Source organism: Schistocerca cancellata, chromosome 5, assembly GCF_023864275.1.
Source record: "Schistocerca cancellata isolate TAMUIC-IGC-003103 chromosome 5, iqSchCanc2.1, whole genome shotgun sequence".
Classification (NCBI taxonomy): Eukaryota; Metazoa; Arthropoda; class Insecta; order Orthoptera; family Acrididae; genus Schistocerca; species Schistocerca cancellata.
Window position 1 is genome coordinate 58,843,955 of NC_064630.1, and position 20,301 is coordinate 58,864,255.

General features: G+C 43.8%; 1 protein-coding gene across 5 annotated transcripts in view; it reads right to left on the bottom strand.

Moving 5' to 3' along the window:
• LOC126187537 (ras-specific guanine nucleotide-releasing factor RalGPS2) overlaps positions 1–20,301 on the bottom strand; it is a 394,688-nt gene that overhangs the window by 131,054 nt on the left and 243,333 nt on the right. For 4 of the 5 annotated variants that reach the window (XM_049928682.1, XM_049928683.1, XM_049928678.1 and 1 more), the window contains one exon: positions 17,384–17,471. Coding sequence is in view for 2 of the 5 variants with exons in the window: in XM_049928678.1 (XP_049784635.1) it covers positions 17,384–17,471 (88 nt within the window). In the remaining 3 variants the exon portion in view is untranslated. Of the gene's footprint in view, positions 1–15,787; positions 15,937–17,383; positions 17,472–20,301 lie in introns of those variants that run through there. The other variant, XM_049928680.1, reaches the window with a different exon arrangement.

The window sequence follows — 20,301 nt, forward strand, 5'->3', positions numbered from 1 at the left end:
GCAGGAAATTTGGCTGTCTCTGCTGTTGATAACCAGTACGCAGACTTTTTTGTTTACATTTTAGCACAGATTTTGTGTCTAGCCTCTGAGGAATCCTTAGCACCGTTCCATTTGCTAACCAGAATGGAGGATGTTGGCATTGATGAAAATATTGGCGTAAGAATTCTGTCGTCAGCAGCTTATAACTGTACCCTAAGCTGTTATGGCAGATCACACAGTCTGGAGTAAAATCTGAAGGACAGTCGTTCCTGATCGCATGAACATTGTTAGTTGGGCTTATATGTATTTTAAAGTCGAGCTGTTTTATCCGTCCGTGAAAAAATCTTTAGGTTTGTAGCGCTTTGTGACGCATTCTGAAGAAATTCGTAATTCCTTTGTTGGATGTTTTGCCAGCGCTAAACTGTATCTTTCGGTGCGTGCTCTATTACAGCCTTTGCTGCTGAAAAATATTAGTAGTTTGTTTAAACTTTTTTCACTCGGGAATATAACATTACTTTTTACTTTACTTTACATGTAGCAAGGGCCTGATCGACCATACGCCTGCTCTATGAGCCTCTTCCACTTCTGCCTGCCCAATGCGCTGTTTGTCCAGTTGCTGTTGATCCTAGTTATGTCATTAAAACTGTGTGCCGGACCGAGACTAGAAATCCCGAATGTTATCCCGCAATCTGATTCTGGGTCTCCCTCTTCCTCTCGTTCCCTCTATTGTTATGCTGAATGCCATTCTTGCTATATGGCCCGCCCAATTCAACCTTCTCCTCTTGAGCACTTCCACGAAGTTACAGTGTTTGTACAGCCCTCTTAATTCTTCATTTCTTCTTATTCTCCATTCCATGTTGTTTTCGTCGTATACAGGTCCAAAAATTTTCATTAGTACACAGTTTTAATCTGCCAGCAAGTTTCATGGTGAACAAACACTCTTTGACTGCGCCGTTTTTCTTTACGTACTGCAAAAACGAAACTGCAAATGTCTACCGAAACACCAGAGATAACGTGCGTGGTAACTTAGGGAAGATACCCGGGGGAGGGGGAGAGAGAGAGAGAGAGAGAGAGAGAGAGAGAGAGAGAGAGAGAGAGAGAGAGAGAGAGAGAGAGAGAGAGCGCTAGCTTTCCATGTGACCTAGCACACATTTCAGGAAGTATACTGGTTACCAGAATGACAACCAAGGCTTTCTTCCATACTTGGGTCTACGTCTGCTTGCGCTTAATGAGCTGCTATTTAGGTACTCCACAGTCCAGGACGTTTGACAGCGGAGTGGAGTTTCGAATGTAAACAGAACTGGAATGTACGGACTTGGCTGGCCTGCAGCCCTCGGCGGCCACTCGATGCTACCAAGGGGGCCCTCGAACGGGTCTTTGGTGCCGTTCCGATGACGCAGTGCACGTCGCTAGTGGAGTGGCAACCGCTGGCTCAGGACGGCGGGGAAATCAATCACGGCCAATCGCTGCCGGTCAAGTAGCCGCGACCTCGCGACGAGGCGACTGCGCTTGCGAAACCGGCGCTCCCGCGCTCTTCGTGCGGGAACAAAGGCTTATTCTATGGTAAACAGCTTTGTCTGTAGGGCAGGGCCACGGCTGTAAGTGAACCAGTACTGCTAAACGTTGAATCCGTTCAACTGTCTACGGACGATTGAAGCGGAGGCTAAAGAAAAACACTGCTTAAAAGACGGGTAAAAAATCTGAGCTCATCAGGAGGCCAAATGTCTACAAGTATCCACAAGGAATTAAAAAATACAGTGTCGGAAGAAAAATGAACGCTATTTCTAAATTATGGTCAATTTTAACTCTTCTCTGACTTAAGAGTCATCCGGTTCTATAAAACGATATTCATATCTTCTAATAGAACTGATTAAGTTTTTCGCATGTCCATCCTTTTGACTCGCGGCATTGTGGAACAATGCCGTTGACTATTGTAGAAAATGAAACGCCTACAGCCAACTCAGTTGGCAGTTGATGGTTGGGGTACTGACATCACAGTCACAGATAGTCTGTGTAAATCAGTTATGTTGGCCACTGATGCAGCGTATATATGGATCGCGATAACCCCTTCAGCATCAACTACGGCCTGAAGATGGTGCACTGAAGCGCCGAATCTGGTAGCTACACAACAAGTAAGATCATAAGAACGGCTGTAGGCGTTTCATTTGTCTTACAGAAACGATCAAGGTCATTGCAGAAAGACAGTGGCTCAAAACAAATGGTTCTAAGCACTAGGGGACTTAACATCCGAGGTCGTCAGTCCCCTCGACTTGGAACTACTTAAACCTAATTAACCTAAGGACATCACACACATCCATGCTCGAGGCAGGATTCGAACCTGCAACCGTAGCAGCAGCGCAGCTCCGGACTGAAACGCCTAGAACCGCTCGGCTACAGCGGCCGGCAAAGGCAGTGCTGGAGACTAATTATCCACACCACGATGAAGTGTGAGGACAACATTATCAACTTAGGAAACAATACGGTTAATTTCGACAGCATAAAAACATCTACACCACTATCAAACTCAAGCGACAACTCTCATCTTCTAGTCAACGTTTCACTCGCGCACAATGGCTTCAGGCTGCAAATGATGGCAATCTAAGCTGAAGCCCTCTGTCTCAGCTGTGTACATGAGGCTGGCTGGCCTCGGTCCATGAACTCCACCAAAGCGAAATTCTTAGCACTGGCGATCGAGGTCACTGTGGCGACCACAAATCCCTGACCCTTCTGCTACACCATCTTCCCAGCCAACAAACATCCGTAGTTCCGTCGGCAGCCTAATTTTAACCAGTCCTTTATCTCATCGTGTTCGACGGAGTTCGTTCCAAGAACTCTTGGCCGCGCAAACGTCACAAATGGCAATGAAATTACCATTCGCATGCTTAAAAGCCTCCAATATTAGCAGAAATGAACGTCGAAGAGCTACGTTTGATCATATTCTTTCGGATGACTATTCACGAGAGCTCAGAAATAGCGCTCAATTCTAGTGTTCATTCGACCAGTGAATTGAGTAACTCGGTAACTAGTTAATATAGATTTCAAGGCACGATGCAGCTTCTCGAGTCTCAAATAACTTTTTATGGTGAAAATACATTACATAAAAAAATTTCAAAATAAATTTGTGATAAAACGCCGAAACTTGCCCACTGTAAGGCTCACATCTAAATAAATTATCTACGATCAAATTTTCTCTTCAGTAGCCTAGAAACACAGCGTTACTTGGTTATTTGTTTATAGTTGCGCCTGAAACTTCGTACTCGTGAAATTTACTTTTGAACTATAAAGTTTCTTTGTATACAGTTTTTGAAGTAGTGTGATTGGGGCCATGAGCGAAGTGCTTCCTTAGTTCACAGACACTGAAGAGAGCTACTCGCATGCTAGCCTTACGAAAAGCAACGGATACTAGGGTCCATGTTTGCAACAAACAGCGTCTGGCCTTGTGCTTTGTTTATGGTCATGGTATAACAAAAGCTCACTGGGAATTGTACACGTTTAAAGCGAAATGGTAAACCGGCATTTAGGGTATAAAAACTCGCTCGCCTGCGCCACTTCCGGTCAAAATGTCCGCTATTATAGTGTTACATTGCGGGAAGTAACTTTAAGCCTCTGCGAGAGAAGGATTCTGAGGAGTGAAGTAATGTGTGACGCTCTCAAGTTAGATTTCGCCTTTCTTTGGAAAGGGCAGCTATCACCGAGTTAAAAAAACAGCACCATTACTGGTTCTCTGACGTAGTACGAAATTACCATCGCCACGTATTGGTTCTTTGGTGTACTATACCATGATATTAAACAAATCAACTACTAATACTAAGCTGAGCAGACAATTATTGATAAAAACTTTATACATTGTGATTTTCTGCAGTATTTCGATTTTGATGAAATGAAACTTATAAACTGCCCTAAGCTAAGCTCAATTTATCTTTGAAAACCCCATATAAGTTCGCCTAGTAGTTTTGGAGCCATGAACGGCGGTTTTACATTTTTGTTATTAGTATAGGTAACGAAAGCTGGTCTCCAGTATTAACACTATCAAGTTGTCGGAATGAAAATGGAAAGAAACAATAAAATTTTGGATTTTTTGCCGTGACCAATTCATCTGTGCATTAGGGGAAATTCCACGCGGTCGTTAAACGAACATTTGACTAACTCACAAATTCCATCCTGGAGACTAAAACTGAGTTGATTACCGTATTTAGCCGACCATAAAACTGTTTTCACCACATTCGAGAAAAATACGATGTCATCTTATGTTCTTAGATCAATCTTTCTTAATTGCTGTCAATTTTTACGTTGTGTAGTAGTTTAGGACGAAGGCACAATTACTTAAGTTTATTGGAATGGCCATTTTCGCAGAAGCTATATAAATATTCGTTTACAGAAAAATGTTTTCGTACTGAATTATTGGTACGCGATCTCTCAGACGCGTTTGGCGTTTTATGTGAAAAGCATCTTCAGTGGTGGTACTTTTTGCATATCTTTACCATTTCTTTGTTTCCCCACTACTTGAAAGATCCACTTCAGTCACGCATCTGAGCTAAGTGTGCTGGAGTTCCGACCTTGTGTAACCACACATTCATATAAACTTTAAAATATTGTGTGTCTGAACAAATATAGAGGGGTCATCCCGGCTCTCACTGTAACATGAGGCGGGTGCCTTTTCAAAACTTGTACATAAGGTTTTTTTTTCCTTGACCATAAAACAACATTCCTCGTGTGTCAGCTGTTATGTATCGCACATTCATCAGAAAAAGACTCTTGAGTGTGATACGGTTTTCGGAAAGAGTACGACAGGCTGAAACTCACTGCTCCATATCGTAGTGAGAGAATTCATTCACAGACAACGGTTGACATTCTTTCATTGTCCAATATCTTAAAAATGTGATCATCAATTGTTGACCACGGTACTTGAAGTGCAGCTGCTGTTTCGCGCGCTGGTTTCGCTGGAAACTGCTCTGTCGACTGAATGGCGGCGGCACGCGTTTCCCCTCTCGTGTTTTCTTACGTCCACTAAGTAATCTGTAACAAAAGCACGTTACTCTCATTCAAGCAGGCTTGCTTTACGAGGTGAGGCCTTGTCAAAGCGATATCTAAACGGACTCATTACCTCTGCCAATGTTTCTCTTGTTTGTGGACATGCACGTGCACACGACCAGGCACAAACATACATCACTAAACACTCTTTACAATGTAACGCGGCCATTGTATGAACGTGCAAGACTAAGAACGGTACAATGACAGGCAAACGTATGTTAGCCTTCACAGAGAGCATGCCGGCGCTCGACAATGTGGAAATATCATTGATAGTATTGTGACTGAATTGCTTGCCTCGCAAAAAACACAAGCAGATATCATTTAGAACGAGCGAAACTAGTCGGAAAACTTGCAGCGAACATTACAGTTGTCGCCACACCATAAATAACAAGTACCAAATACAAATTAAAGAAGTGAACTGTGTAATGTATCGTGTGCAATTGCTGTTTCCTACGTATTTCTTGCTGTAACAACTGTTGCAAACGAAATAAAAGAATTACTTACTTATTACTAACTGAAAGCTTACATAATTTTTTTGTCTGTGTCGCGACAACTGCTGCAAGCAAAATAAACCTGTTTACAGACTGGACAGTTGATATCATGTCAGTAGAGAATTCTGAGAACCGCTACAAGTAAACAAACATTTCTGCTTACTGCCCTGAAACCATGAGAGATGGGAAGGTGAGATGAAAGCACTGGTGTTCGCGAATGACTTGATGATCTGGGAAAACAGGGAGTAATAATTTCACGAACAAACTTAGAGACAGTATGGCATGAACGTAAAAAATGTGAGTTCCTGATTACAACTAAAAAGAACGACAGACCAACTAGCGGAATAAGGACTAGAAATGAACAACTGAAGAACACAAAGTGTCAAGTAGTTGGGAAGTGTGACATAGGGAAATGGGGGAACTGAGAAACAGATCAGTGAACGCTGCAGACAGGCAGAAGCATTCCTGTAGAGTGACAGGAGCGCTGTTTGGAACAAAGACGTCCCACCACATACCAATACTGACTTGAGCATCTGAAATATGGGTAATGAAGAAGAGAAATGGCAACAGATTACAGGCAAGTGAAATTAAGTTACTCATACGTATGATGGCAGTAATAAGGAGTGGGAGGATGAGGAATGAAAGGAAACGGGAAATAGTGAAAGTGGAACCCTTGCAGAGCAAGACAGAAACATGGAGGCTAAGATGGTATGGGCACTTACAGAGGATGGAAAACAAGAGAATTTCCAAGAAGATACACAACAAGCGAAGGAAACGACCAAGAGGAAGACCAAGGGACGGCCGAAAGGTATGGCGGAGAGTGCTGGATAACGAAGCGGCAACGACTGTAGCCGAGCGAACACAGAAATTTGGTGGGAAAACAGGACGGGATGACGAGGCTCATGTTCCGAAAGGATCCTGGCTGAGGCTGGAAACTATTCAAGATGGTGATGGTGGTGGTGGTGGTGGTGGTGGTGGTGGTGACGACGACGGCGACGACTCAGTATTGCGCAATATTGAGCGTACGACGCTGTGGGAACCCATTAACTGCAGCTTCAAACGGTAACGCAGTACAGACGCCAATGTTTTCCCCCCAGCTTCAAATCAAGGATACGAATGAAACATGTTTATTCTGCAACAGTTACGGGGGACTTGTCAGACGGCCTATATAGCACGAGTGGTGGGGCAGATGCAGCAGCAGCAGCAGCAGCAGCAGCAGCTGGCGCTGGCGTGCAGATGAGACGCGCGCCGGGCGGTCTGCCAGGAGACGGGGCGGCGAGCCCCCGGCCACGCCACACGGTCACGAGCCGCGCGGCGCCGCGCCGAGCCGCTTGCACAAGCACCCCGCGGGCGCACAAATACAGCGAGCGGGCCGCGGCTATTCCCAGGAGCGCAGCTGCGAAGGCCGCCCCGCCTGGTGACACTCACTGCTGGCTGCCATCGCCAGAGACGGCTATCAGTCGCCGCGCCGCAGCACGCAGCACGCTCGGGCTATCGCCCAGTGCTGACACGCGCCTCGGCGTACAGATAGCCGGCGAAGGAAGTGGCTGGGGCCGCTGGTCTGCCTGCCTCCAGCGGCAATCGACGATTTCTCGAACGTTATACGCAGCAACAAAGTAAAGCCAGACGCATGGGGGGGGGGGGGGGGGGGAAGCGAAACTTAACGCGATATGCGCGCTTCACATTAATTTGACGGCAGAGAGAATGTCTGAAAACTTCGCTCATAAGCTCACCGAACAAAATAACAGCATTCATTACTAGCACAATGGTCGCTCTGAAAAGCTGTTGGTAATGTAGGACTGGTACATGGCAAGATCATGTGATCGTCCAACCTTTTTCCAAAGCTGTTCACAGAGGAAGACCGCACTGCAGTTCCTTCTCTAAATCCTCCCACGAACGAAAAAATGGCTGACATCGAAATAAGTGTCCAAGGAATAGAAAAGCAACTGGAATCACTCAACAGAGGAAAGTCCACTGGACCTGACGGGATACCAATTCGATTCTACACAGAGTACGCGAAAGAACTTGCCCCCCTTCTAACAGCCGTGTACCGCAAGTCTCTGGAGAACGTAATGATCCAAATGATTGGAAAAGAGCACAGGTAATCCCAGTTTTCAAGAAGGGTAGTCGAGCAGATGCGCAAAACTATAGCTCTATATCTCTGACATACATCTGTTGTAGAATTTTAGAACATCTTTTTTGCTCGCGTATCCTGTCATTTCTGGAAATCCAGAACCTACTCTGTAGGAATCAACATGGATTCCGGAAACAGTGATCGCGTGAGACCCAGGATACAGGCTCCCAGGTAGATGCTATTTTCCTTGACTTGCGAAAGGCGTTCGATACAGTTCCGCACTGTTGCCTGATAAAGTAAGAGCCTACGGAATATCAGACCAGCTGTTTGGCTGAATTGAAGAGTTTTTAGCAAACAGAACACAGCATGTTGTTATCAATGGAGAGACGTCTACAGACAAAGTAACCTCTGGCGTGCCACAGGGGAGTGTTATGGGACCATTGCTTTTCACAATATACATAAATGACCTAGTAGATAGTGTCGGAAGTTCCATGTGGCTTTTCGCGGATGATGCTGTAATATACAGAGAAGTTGCAGCATTAGAAAATTGTAGCGAAATGCAGGAAGATCTACAGCGGATAGGCACTTGGTGCAGGGAGTGGCAACTGACCCTTAACATAGACAAATGTAATGTATTGCGAATACATAGAAAGAAGGATCCTTTATTGTATGATTATATGATAGCGGAACGAACACTGGTAGTAGTTACTTCTGTAAAATATCTGGGAGTATGCGAACGGAACGATTTGAAGTGGAATGATCATATAAAATTAATTGTTGGTAAGGTGGGTGCCAGGTTGAGATTCATTGGGAGAGTCCTTAGAAAATGTAGTCCATCAACAGAGGAGGTGGCTTAAAAAACACTCGTTCGGACTACACCTGAGTATTGCTCATCAGTTTGGGATCCGTACCAGGTCGAGTTGACAGAGGGGAGATAGAATAGCCAAAGAAGAGCGGCGCGTTTCGTCACAGCGTTATTTGGTAAGCGTGATAGCGTTACGGAGATGTTTAGCAAACTCAAGTCGCAGACTCTGCAAGAAAGGCGCTCTACATCGCGGTGTAGCTTGCTGTCCAGGTTTCGAGAGGGTGCGTTTCTGGATGAGGTATCGAATATATTGCTTCCCCCTACTTACACCTCCTGAGGAGATCACGAATGTAAAATTAGAGATATTCGAGCGCGCACGGAGGCTTTCCGGCAGTCGTTCTTCCCGCGAACAATACGCGACTGCAACAGGAAAGGGTGGCCAATGACAGTGGCACGTTAAGTGCCCTCCGCCACACACCGTTGGGTGGCCTGCTGAGTATAAATGTAGACGTAGACAGTGTACAACATGATCGTTCCGGAGGAGCAGATGTTAAGGTGTGGGTAGGCATAATGGTGCATGACTGTACTCAAGTCGAAATCTTTGATCTTATCGTTGAGGGGTGACTGTTTCGTGTTCACACTGCTCTCCTTCCTTTACGGTTACTTTCCACCCGACTTCGTTTCTATGGATCGCAATGCGGGACCGCATCGAACAGTGCGGTTGGAGCACTTCTTCGAACGAAAGGGAATTCGGCGAATGGACTTGCGCTGCTCGTTCCCCCGACTACGTGCACCAACGACCGTCAGACAGTTGTCAAGCGTGCTGGTGGAGGAATGGAAAACATTGCCATAAGACTTCCTTATCAAATCTTGTGGCCAAGCAAGTGAGCCCGTTGCAAGCACGTATTGTGATCTGTAGCGGTCACACATCCTCTTAGGACCTTTCATAACGTCCAGGAGACCACCATTAATCGCGGTGACTTCAGTGTGATTACTGTCTTTCAGTGTCATTTTTGTCGGTTCATTACTTGAGTTCTTCCAGTTACGTTCTGTACTATATTGTTACAATTCTTTCTAGGTATGGGCCCCGTTTCATCGAGGTGTGTTACTTGGCAGTGACACACAATGCGATATTTACTTTCGTGCTTAAGTTTTTCACACCACAGTATTTTTCAAACGCGACGGGAAATACTGCTGTCAGTGAATGCAGGCTCATCTCAACCAGTTTTAGTGCGAACGCGGCGAAAGGAACTGGATGTAATTAAGAATTCGCATCTGATACCTAGCACAAGGTAATTTTTGACAGCAACAAATCTGCACTCTTCAAGAGCGAAGCAACAGCTGACTGGAAGCATGTGGTGTAGTCCCTCGAGTCGCGATTTCCTATATTCCCAAATGATACACATCTTCCAGTACACCCACGGCCTAATCAGGTGTTTAACACCCGGTGTGTGGAGGGTTTAGTTCAGTCCGGATGTGACTGTGTGACGTTCTGAGGGCATTTATTCGTACCATAGCTTCGACCCACTTCTTCAGGTTACCGTGAAAATTACCTACGACGTTTATTTTAACATTCGTAATGACCGGACGTTGCTCCTTCTTCTGTATCTTCATGACGATAACGCTGTGGACACACTCATCTGTCAGATCACTTCAGCCGTGGTATTCGGTGCACAATAACTGTACTCGGCAAGGCACTATACGCTGTCTAGCGGCTGTTCATAGTTCACCAGACTCATTTCAGCCTAACCTAGTCCATCTGAACGATAAGCAGTAAGACCGATTGCTAGTTCCGTTCTACAAAATTCTGAATTCCATCCTTGTGGTCATTACAGGGGGAAGTATGTTGGAGACAGTTGATATCGAAAGAGACCACGCCACCAGTTGTTACGTAAGACGAACAACTGACTACGGTTGGGAGCGGTGTGGGAAAATGAAGCGCACTTGTAGATAAAACCGCCAACAAGATGCTCGGCCAACCGAGTGTTGAATGCTGCTTTTTGTTTGGGATTAGGTCGGATTACATGAAGGAATTGATGTAATTCAAGCATGCGCTGTTACGGTTCTTACTTGTCGGCTCATACGTAGTAGAATGTTACAGAATCGCTCCGACAGCTTATATGGAAATCCATGGAGGGATGAGCACTTTTTACCGAAACATTACTTAAGTTTATAGAACCAACATTTCCGACAGACTTCCGAACGATTCCAGTGCCCCCGATAGTCAAGGACTGATCGAACGACGACGTGAAAGATTGCTGTCTCAGATTGTGAATTGCGCTTTCTGAGGATTGATTCAATAAATCTGTCTGAAGCCTTTCTTCGCCGACGGGTGCATTTATGTTCTCCGATTCACCTTAATTCGCGCTCGACATATACTTCTGGATACTTGATTGTGACAGACTGTCCGTCGCGAAGTGAACATGTCCTATCGTCGTTTCACGCGCATTACATCACTTTCCCGGGTGTGGGGGGAGGGATGGGGGCTTTGCTGCCACTGTTTGTATAAAGATGTCGTCTCGTAGTATCACAGCTTTTCGTAGTAATTTTGTAACGACGTGTCCCTCATGTACACAACAGCATCGTCTCCTAACAGTTTCACAGAATTCCATAATTTGGGTACTGCGACGCTTACAACGTACGCAGTGCCGGTCCCAAACCACTTCCTAGAAGTACGCCGGACGCTATGTCTGCTTCTGACGCAGTCTCCTGTTAGAACGACGTACCGACTTTGAACAAACAGAAGTCTTCAAGTAATTCGCGCGCCTGATACGACGTCCCGCTAACACGTGTTTATTTACGTGGCGCATGGGTGAAACGGTACAGCAAAGCGGCTTAGTAGAACGCCTGCGAGGGCTAACGGTGGAGCGGTGAAACTGTCCTTCCCTTCGCTCCTTTCCGCCCTGAGACTCGTGATTGCCCACGGTCTGAGTTATTGGTAATCCAAAATATACGCTGTCTCATCAACAGCATCCGGACACCCTATGTAATGCGGAATTGAATGCTGTACGTCCGAGTGGCTAACTCTCAACTATAAAAGGAGGGAACGATTGCTGTGTTGTCAGTAGAGAAGCCATAACAGCACAATAGGCAGGCCACAACAGTTCAATCACTTCGAGTGTGGACTAGTCACTGAACGTCACCTGACCAATAAATCCATCAGCATTTGAACCTTCTAAAGCTGCCCAAGTCAACAGTTGGTGATATGACTGAAGTGGAAACGCGGCAGAACAACCACAGTTAACCCTTCGGTGGGCGCGACTTCCATACTTCCATGAGTGGGTGCGTTGCGGCTTTTGTACCGCAATTAGTTTTACATTTTTAAACTAAGGAAAAATAACCATCCCATCAGTAACAAATAAGTAAAATGCATAAATTTCTTTTTCCGTAATTTCAGCACTTGCTTTTGGACTGGCAAAACTTTTAGGATGTTCTTGGCCTTCGTTTTAGGAGAAGGAAGAGGTTCACTTATCCAAATAGTTTCTTTATCTTTTCCTATGTGAAATCGGTAAGCCTCTGTTTGTTGTCTCCCCTCTTCAACCAGGTGGTCATCTATTTCCTCTGTTGATTGTTCGGAGTCACTGCTGTGGGTTTCTTCTTCAATTATTTCCTCTTCGGACACAGATTCACACGAATCTGACAATTTTTGTAATTCTTCTTCTGAAAGTTCTCGGTGTACTTTCTCATAGTTCCCAGGACGTACAGTTAGACGGTGCCTGTCAAATGCCTTCATTTTTTCCATTTCCACACTTTTAAGAGATCTAGTGAAACATGTCTTTGTAAAAGCAAATCAATATCCAAAACTGTAAAAAGTAATGAAAATCGCATATGGGAACTCTGATTCGATTCGAATATTCATTATACACTAATATAAAAGAAAGATTGCCTTGAGGTGAAAGAAAAACACAAGTATAGAAAATACTTACATCACAAGGTGCATAGCGGCAAACACTCCGCAAACGCAACACTCACGTTTCAAACAACAATAGCGACCAAACTGCTGAAAGCATAGATAGCGCAAATGTAGTAAGTGGCGACATTCGTTAAAGAACGACAAACACGTATCTGGGCGTGGACGCAACTGTAACGCTATCTGTGATACTAACAGAAAACTAAATTTTGCTGCTATCTGCCGCAGGAGCGCCCACCGAAGGGTTAAACCAAGACCAGGCAGGACTCTTCTACTACGGACAGGGACTATCGAGCACTGCGCAAGCTGGCTGTAATAAATCGCATGAAATGGGCGAAAGGAATCCATGTGCTACCAACAGTTCCGCTGGCATAATGACGTTCAGGGTGCTTAAAAAATGGAGTGTAGTGGTAGAGCATTTCCTCGTAAGCCACACATTTTTGTAGTCAATGCTACATGAGGCTTGAGGCGGTGCAAAGAGCGACGGCACCGGACAGTGGATGACTAAAGGAGTGGTGCATCACTCTTTACATGCGGCAATCCGATGGAAGGGTTTCGATTTGTCGAATGCATGGAGAGCTTTACCTACTATCACGTGTAGTGCCAAAGTGAAGTACGAAGGAGGTTGTGTGTTGCGGTACGCGGTTGTTCTTCGTGGTTAAGATGTGGCGCGGGAGACCCGCACCGCCGTACTAGGCAAGGTCCTAGTGGAGGTGGTTTGCCATTGCCTCCCTCCAATCGTGATGGAGATGATGATGATGATGATGACGACGACGACGACGACGACGACGACACCCAGTCATCTTGAGGCAGGAAAAATCCCTGACCCCGCCGGGAATCGAACCCGGGACCCCGTGCTCGGGAAGTGATAACGCTACCGCGAGACCACTTAAGAAAACGATAAATGCTTAAGGATACGAACATCTTTTACGGCACTGTCTACTCTGTACAGTAGAGGTACAGTTCGGAAACGACGATAGATTGTTTCAGCACGACAATGCACTCTTGTCCTAAAGCAGCATCTGTGAGGCGATGATTTGTGGACAGTAACATTCCTGAAACGGCCTAGTCCGCCCAGAGCCCTGATCTGAATCCAATGTAACACCTCTGGGATGAACAGGAACGTCGAATTAGCTCCAGACCCAACGTCCAACGTTACTACCTTATATTGTTTCGGCTTTTGAGGAAGAATGGGCTGTCATTCCTCCATACACAATCCGACATCTCATTGCAAATTACCCCGGCAGAGTTCAAGCTATCATAAAGGCAAAGAGTGCACACATCCCATATTAATATCCACTACAATGACCTGGTCATCGACGAGACAGAACAAAAGCTTCTGTCCTTGGATGTCCTCAGTTTGAGGAACTACCGACAACGCGTTTTCTTAATAAACGCAAAGCACCAGGAATTTAAGTTACGAGTTAAAAGTCTCGTGAATGTTGACTTTAATGAAGACAGCGCCAGATTATTTGCACACGACTTTGATAAAGGAGTGGCCTGTTTTAAGGAATCATCCCAAAATTCCCCCGAAATGATTTTGCAACAACAAAAAGACAAATCACTGTGTTTGGAATATTCTCTTTGAATACAATGAAAATGCATAGTAAAAAAAAATCTATTATGAAAGCACGTTCCCATCGAAAACTTATCGTACACTTCTTGAACATCACATTCACAAGTGTCAGCAGGTAGTGCAACTGACTGTGATACAGAAAAAAGAAAGCTGTGTTCGCAGTAGAAATCAGACGAGGCTCTTGGCCAGCCACCACCGCTCGTTACATCAAAATCACGGTGAAATCCGGACGTGACGAATGCCTCGCAGACACTAATTACACAACTGTGCTCTAATAAAGTTCCCTCTTTAGCTGGTAATGACTTCCAATTTTCTCCCAAGCAGACAGACAGACAGACAGACAGACAGTGGCTATTACCACACACACTCGAGCACTGGAAACTATGTTGCCCCTTTAAAGTCAAGAGTCCTAACTTTGTGTCACACTCAGCCTCACAAGTCTGTAATACATTTTGGTTCCAGAACGCCGTCCTTCGACAAAAGCTGTTCCCGTTTATTTTTCCGTAAACGTAAACTAAAAGGTAAGAAGAAAAGACACTCACGTACCTACCCTACACTTTTGATCATCACTTCGATTCCGTTGCTGCAAATCCATTACAAATAGTAAATGAGTAGCTAATTTATTGAAATAGATAATGTGAGTCAGACTAATATTTAATTAGAACAATTTGCTTTATCCAACAGTTTGCGAGTAGCTAATAGATCAGAGTCGCATTGAGAAAGAACTCTAACTCCACAAAAAGATCCGGTATTAACATAACTACTACAGAAATTCATCAGACGGGAGCTAATAAATAAATAAAAAATGTCGTATAATACAAAGCTTAGGAGCCTTTCGTTCAGTTTCACGACTATTTTTACCTTTCCATAAACTGAACAAAAATTATAGTATCAAACGGACATCTCACAAATATTTTGCGATATGAAATGTTTTGGAATTGGTATGAAAATGATGCTCCCCTGCAGATAAAATAATAATGTAAATAAGTTTTCAGTTTCAAAATAAACCTAATAAACAGCGTGTCAACATTCAGGATTTGAGAGGAACGATCATTCGAAGCAAAAAAGTGTAAACATGGTCTCCAAAATGCGTATCTTACAGCTATGAGCACGATTTCAGTGGAAAAGATTACAGTACCGGAGATGACCAAATGTTCCTAGCTCTTAAGGTATGCAAAATTGACCATTTCTCCTGGGACATCCTGTATGGCGCTAAAATTATTACGTGACAGAACTTCCCGAAATCTGCAGAGAGAGAGAGAGAGAGAGAGAGAGAGAGAGAGAGAGTGTGTGTAAATGATCAACGCGTATGTTTTGTTCCCACAATTCTCGCTCCTACAAAGAGCTATTATTGCTGCAGCGCCATCACTGCTGAGATAATTCATATTGTTAATTTATGAATAAACATGTTGTCTGGAAAGTTAAAAAAATTTCGCAGCACGCCTCTGTGATAACAGTTTCGTCTAGATTATTCATCTGCCTCTAGTAAGTAAACTGACCAACATCTGTACATTTACTACCAACGCACATATGCGTTGTTTATATCTGAATATTTCCAGTACTAAATGTTCAGCCCGCACTTCACGGGCTTCGTGAAGCACCAGAGGAAACCTCAGACTGACATACCAAATTGCTAGGCATTTACTGATGGGGCTTCCCGCCAACAAGTGCCTACTGCAGCAGCAATCTTTACAAGATCAATTAAAGCGTTTTATACGGCTTTCTTTCAAAACTGAAACCACTGTACCAACAACGACATGTGACGGATTTAGGTTTTAGTATTCTTGATTCAATTGTTCGGTATCTCGCTCAGGATGCTCAATTTAATGGAAGCAAAAAGGGGAAAAAAATGTTTTAACCACGAAGCGAGATGTCAAGTAGTAAGTGCACACAAAATCGGCACAGTCATGTCGAGACTTACCGGGGCAGACAACTGCTGAGGAAGAAAAGGCGGTGCGCGCAGTTCGCAATGTTTACGGCCGGTTATCGCTCCTCGTGTGTATAACGACCCTACACGTGCTACCCGCTCGCGAATCCAGCGGCAACTGTTCGGACAGCGACATGTGGTTCACGACGCCAAACCGCCGCGCCGCCGCCGGCTTTCTGGGTAATCACAGGCAGCCCGGGCGGCGCATGCGCAGCACTGCACTTCGGAAAAGCGTGACGTCCGTGGGATACTCAGTTTGGCCGGACGACCCGAACGGGCAGCGGAGAGGTTTGGGAGGGGGTGGCCATCCTCAGAGCGTAGGGGGCAGTATACAACACGCAAGTATTACATCATAATGTCCAGGTTTTTGTAATGTCTCTGGACTACAAGAGGTCATACATAGATCTCTGAAAAGAGGTAACAAGAGGATGACTGTACTTATTCCGAAAAGCTTCTGCTAATGATAAACACGTAACAGTTATTTTACTTCGAGAACAAAACAATCTGAGACTACTGAAAGATGTCACTACCACTTTGCACACTATCCCAATACGAAAGCCTGTAGATATACAACGCTTCTAAGTGGTCATCAAAAACTTACTTCACCAAAATATCGAGTGCGAAGTAGAAAATGTTTATTTAACATGCCAAAACAAAGCTCAATGTGTAAGAACGCCTTTAAATCAGAAATCTCAAAGAACGAGTATTATATTTAGTGAAAATTTTAAAAAGGTGATTTGTAATTATCGTCTGGTCACCTAAAGATTAAACGTCTGCCTTCCCAGAAAAAGAGAAAAAACAGCGGCAACAATATGGATTTAGATCCTTGACAGCAGAATATATATGTCCCCGAAGAAATGATCAGTTTTGCATACCTTAAGAGCTAGGAACATTTGGTCATCTCCGGTACTGTAATCTTTTCCACTGAAATCGTTCTCATAGCTATAAGATACGCATTATAGAGACCATGTTTACACTTTTTTGCTTCGAATGATCGTTCCTCTCATATCCTGAATGTTGACACGCTGCTTATTAGGTTTATTTTGAAACTGAAAGCTTATTTACGTTATTATTTTATCTGCAGGTGAGCATTATTTTCATACCTATCCCAAAACATTTGATTTGGCCAAATATTTGTGAAACGTCAGTTTGATATTTTAATTTTTGTTCAGTTTATGGAAAGGTGTCTTTAAACTGAACGAAAGGCTCTTAATGTTTGTGTTATAGGACCTTTTATTTATTTCACATCCGCCGGACATGCGTAGATTAGGCATATGGACACACAAATTCTCGTACAGTTTGTCTTACGAACTTCAGATTAGTCGACTTGAAATGAAACAAGTGCCTCTAACTACTGGTGTCCTCCCGCTGACAGAAAATGAAGACAGGCTGTTTGGAAAATCATCACACGTTGGAAGTAGATACATTTAAAACAATGAAGAGCAGCACACATGACTAAAAAACAGCAGAACTAAAACGTTAGAAGTATGTAATCGGAGCGTTGTCCGAGAGCGACACACAGGCAATGACAGTGAGGAAAGAAACAAGATTGCAAAGACTGCATAATGTTTAACACAATTGATAAAGTACCTAGAAACCTCCAGCTGTGTTTGTTTCTTCCCACATGGTTTCTTGGCTGCACTTCGTCCGCCCAAGCTGCAAGTTGACTGCCTGCGGCCTGATGAGTGAAAAAAGGAACAATATTAGTTAATTTGTGCATAACAATTCAGAAATAACAACAGTACACAATGATACATAATTAAATGGTTACACATATATCTTAGTGACCAACAGCACTAACAGACAGAACAAACATTTACTCACCACCCAGTCATCTGGACTACGCTACTATTTACTTGCGTTGTCAATCAATCATGCATTGTAGGTTCTTATAATAGACAAGTGAATTTTTTGAACTGTTGAGAAGCTGTGACGGAATTAAATGTTACGATGGTAATTCAAAAGTGATAGTCTTTTATGTTACATCCCTTTGGCTCGAGCTCTTTCATAAGAGAGTGATGGACGATGGTACAACATTTTGTGCCCTTTCTTGACATTTTCATCTGAGAAAGTTTGGGCGGGAGTTCATATGAATAAAGTGTTCCACCATTTGAGCTGAGTCGTCAGTTTAACTGATGAAGAAGTAAGAGCCTTCTCTTTCAGAACATTCTCCTATTTCCAATTACTGTCGGCGATAAAAAAAATATTTCATGGTGGCACATTATTCCAGTTTATCCTTCTGGACAACACATATACATCACAATTTCTTTTTTAAAAAAATAACTACACTGACGGGAAAAAAATCACAATAACAAGGAGTTGTGCGACGTAAACGATAGCTGACAGATGTGATTCTACACCTGAAAGATGGTATCTCTTCAAATTGCGCGCCAGTAGCATAAGAGAGGCGCTAGTAGCGCCAATCAGGTTTGCTTTAAATACGCGCTGTAACGGACGTGAGCGTTGGTTACCTTTCAGATTGGACGTGGTGAGTTAACGTTGTCAACAATGCCTTTAAGGCGACAATAACGCCATTAACACTTCACCGACTTCGAACGAGGTCGCGTAATAGGCTACGAGATGCTGGATGTTCCTTCTGCGATACTGCAGGAAGGCTTGGCAGGAATGTATCCACAGAACGCGACTGCTAGCAGTGGCGGTCGCGGGTATGTTGTCACAAGAAGACGGCTCCGGACGTCCACGTGGCACTACCGAGAGGGAAGACCATATTGTTGGGCGTATGGTTCCGGTTGGGCATATAGATTGGGGCTAAGAATTGAAAGAGGTAGCCTCCTGGTAGAATTTTGCACAGAGCACAACTTAATCATAGCTAACAGTTGGTTTAAGAATCATGAAAGAAGGCTGTATACATGGAAGAACCTTGGAGATACTAAAAGGTATCAGATAGATTATATAATGGTAAGACAGAGATTTAGGAACCAGGTTTTAAATTGTAAGACATTTCCAAGGGCAGATGTGGACTCTGACCACAATCTATTGGTTATGAACTGTAGATTAAAACTGAAGAAACTGCAAAAAGGTGGGAATTTAAGGAGATGGGACCTGGATAAACTGAAAGAACCAGAGGTTGTACAGAGTTTCAGGGAGAGCATAAGGGAACAATTGACAGGAATGGGGGAAACAAATACAGTAGAAGAAGAATGGGTAGCTTTGAGGGATGAAGTAGTGAAGACAGCAGAGGATCAAGTAGGTAAAAAGACGACGGATAATAGAAATCCTTGTGTAACAGAAGAAATACTTAATTTAATTGATGAAAGGAGAAAATATAAAAATGCAGTAAATGAAGCAGGCAAAAAGGAGTCCAAACGTCTCACAAATGAGATCGACAGGAAGTGCAAAATGGCTAAGCACGGATGGCTAGAGGACAAATGTAAAGATGTAGAGGCTTATCTCACTAGGGGTAAGATAGATACTGCCTACAGGAAAATTAAAGAGACTTTTGGAGATAAGAGAACCACTTGTATGAGCATCAAGAGCTCAGATGGAAACCCAGTTCTAAGCAAAGAAGGGAAAGCAGAAAGGTGGAAGGAGTATATAGAGCGTCTATACAAGGGCGATGTACTTGAGGACAATATTATGGAAATGGAAGAGGAGGTAGATGAAGGTGAAATGGGAGATACGATACTGCGTGAAGAGTTTGACAGAGCACTGAAAGACCCGAGTCGAAACAAGGCCCCCGGAGTAGACAACATTCCATTAGAAACTGACGGCCTTGGGAGAGCCAGTCCTGATAAAACTCTACCATCTGGTGAGCAAGATGTGTGAAACAGGCGAAATACCCTCAGACGTCAAGAGGAATATAATAATTCCAATCCCAAAGAAAGTTCGGTAATTTTCACTTATGTCAACACCTGCTATCAGTTTAATAAGCCACAGCTGCAAAATACTAACACGAATTCTTTACAGACGAATGGAAAAACTAGTAGAAGCCGACCTCGGGGAAGATCAGTTTGGATTCCGTAGAAATACTGGAACACGTGAGGCAATACTGACCTTACGACTTATCTGACAAGAAAGATTAAGGGAAGGCAAACCTACGCTTCAAGCATTCGTAGACTTAGAGAAAGCTTTTGACAATGTTGACTGGAATACTCTCTTTCAAATTCTAAAGGTGGCAGGGGCAAAATACGTGGAGCGAAAGGCTATTTACAATTTGTACAGAAACCAGATGGCAGTTATAAGAGTTGAGGGACATGAAAGAGAAGCAGTGGTTGTGAAGGGAGTAAGACAGGGTTTTAGCCTCTCCCCGATGTTATTCAATCTGTATATTGAGCAAGCAGTAAAGGAAACAAAAGAAAAATTCGGAGTATGTATTAAAATCAATGGAGAAGAAATAAAAACTTTGAGATTCGCCGGTGACATTGTAATTCTGTCAGAGGCAGCAAAGGACTTGGAAGAGCAGTTGAACGGAATGGATGGTGTCTTGAAGGGAGGATATAAGATGAACATGAACAAAAGCAAAACGAGGATAATGGAATGTAGTAGAA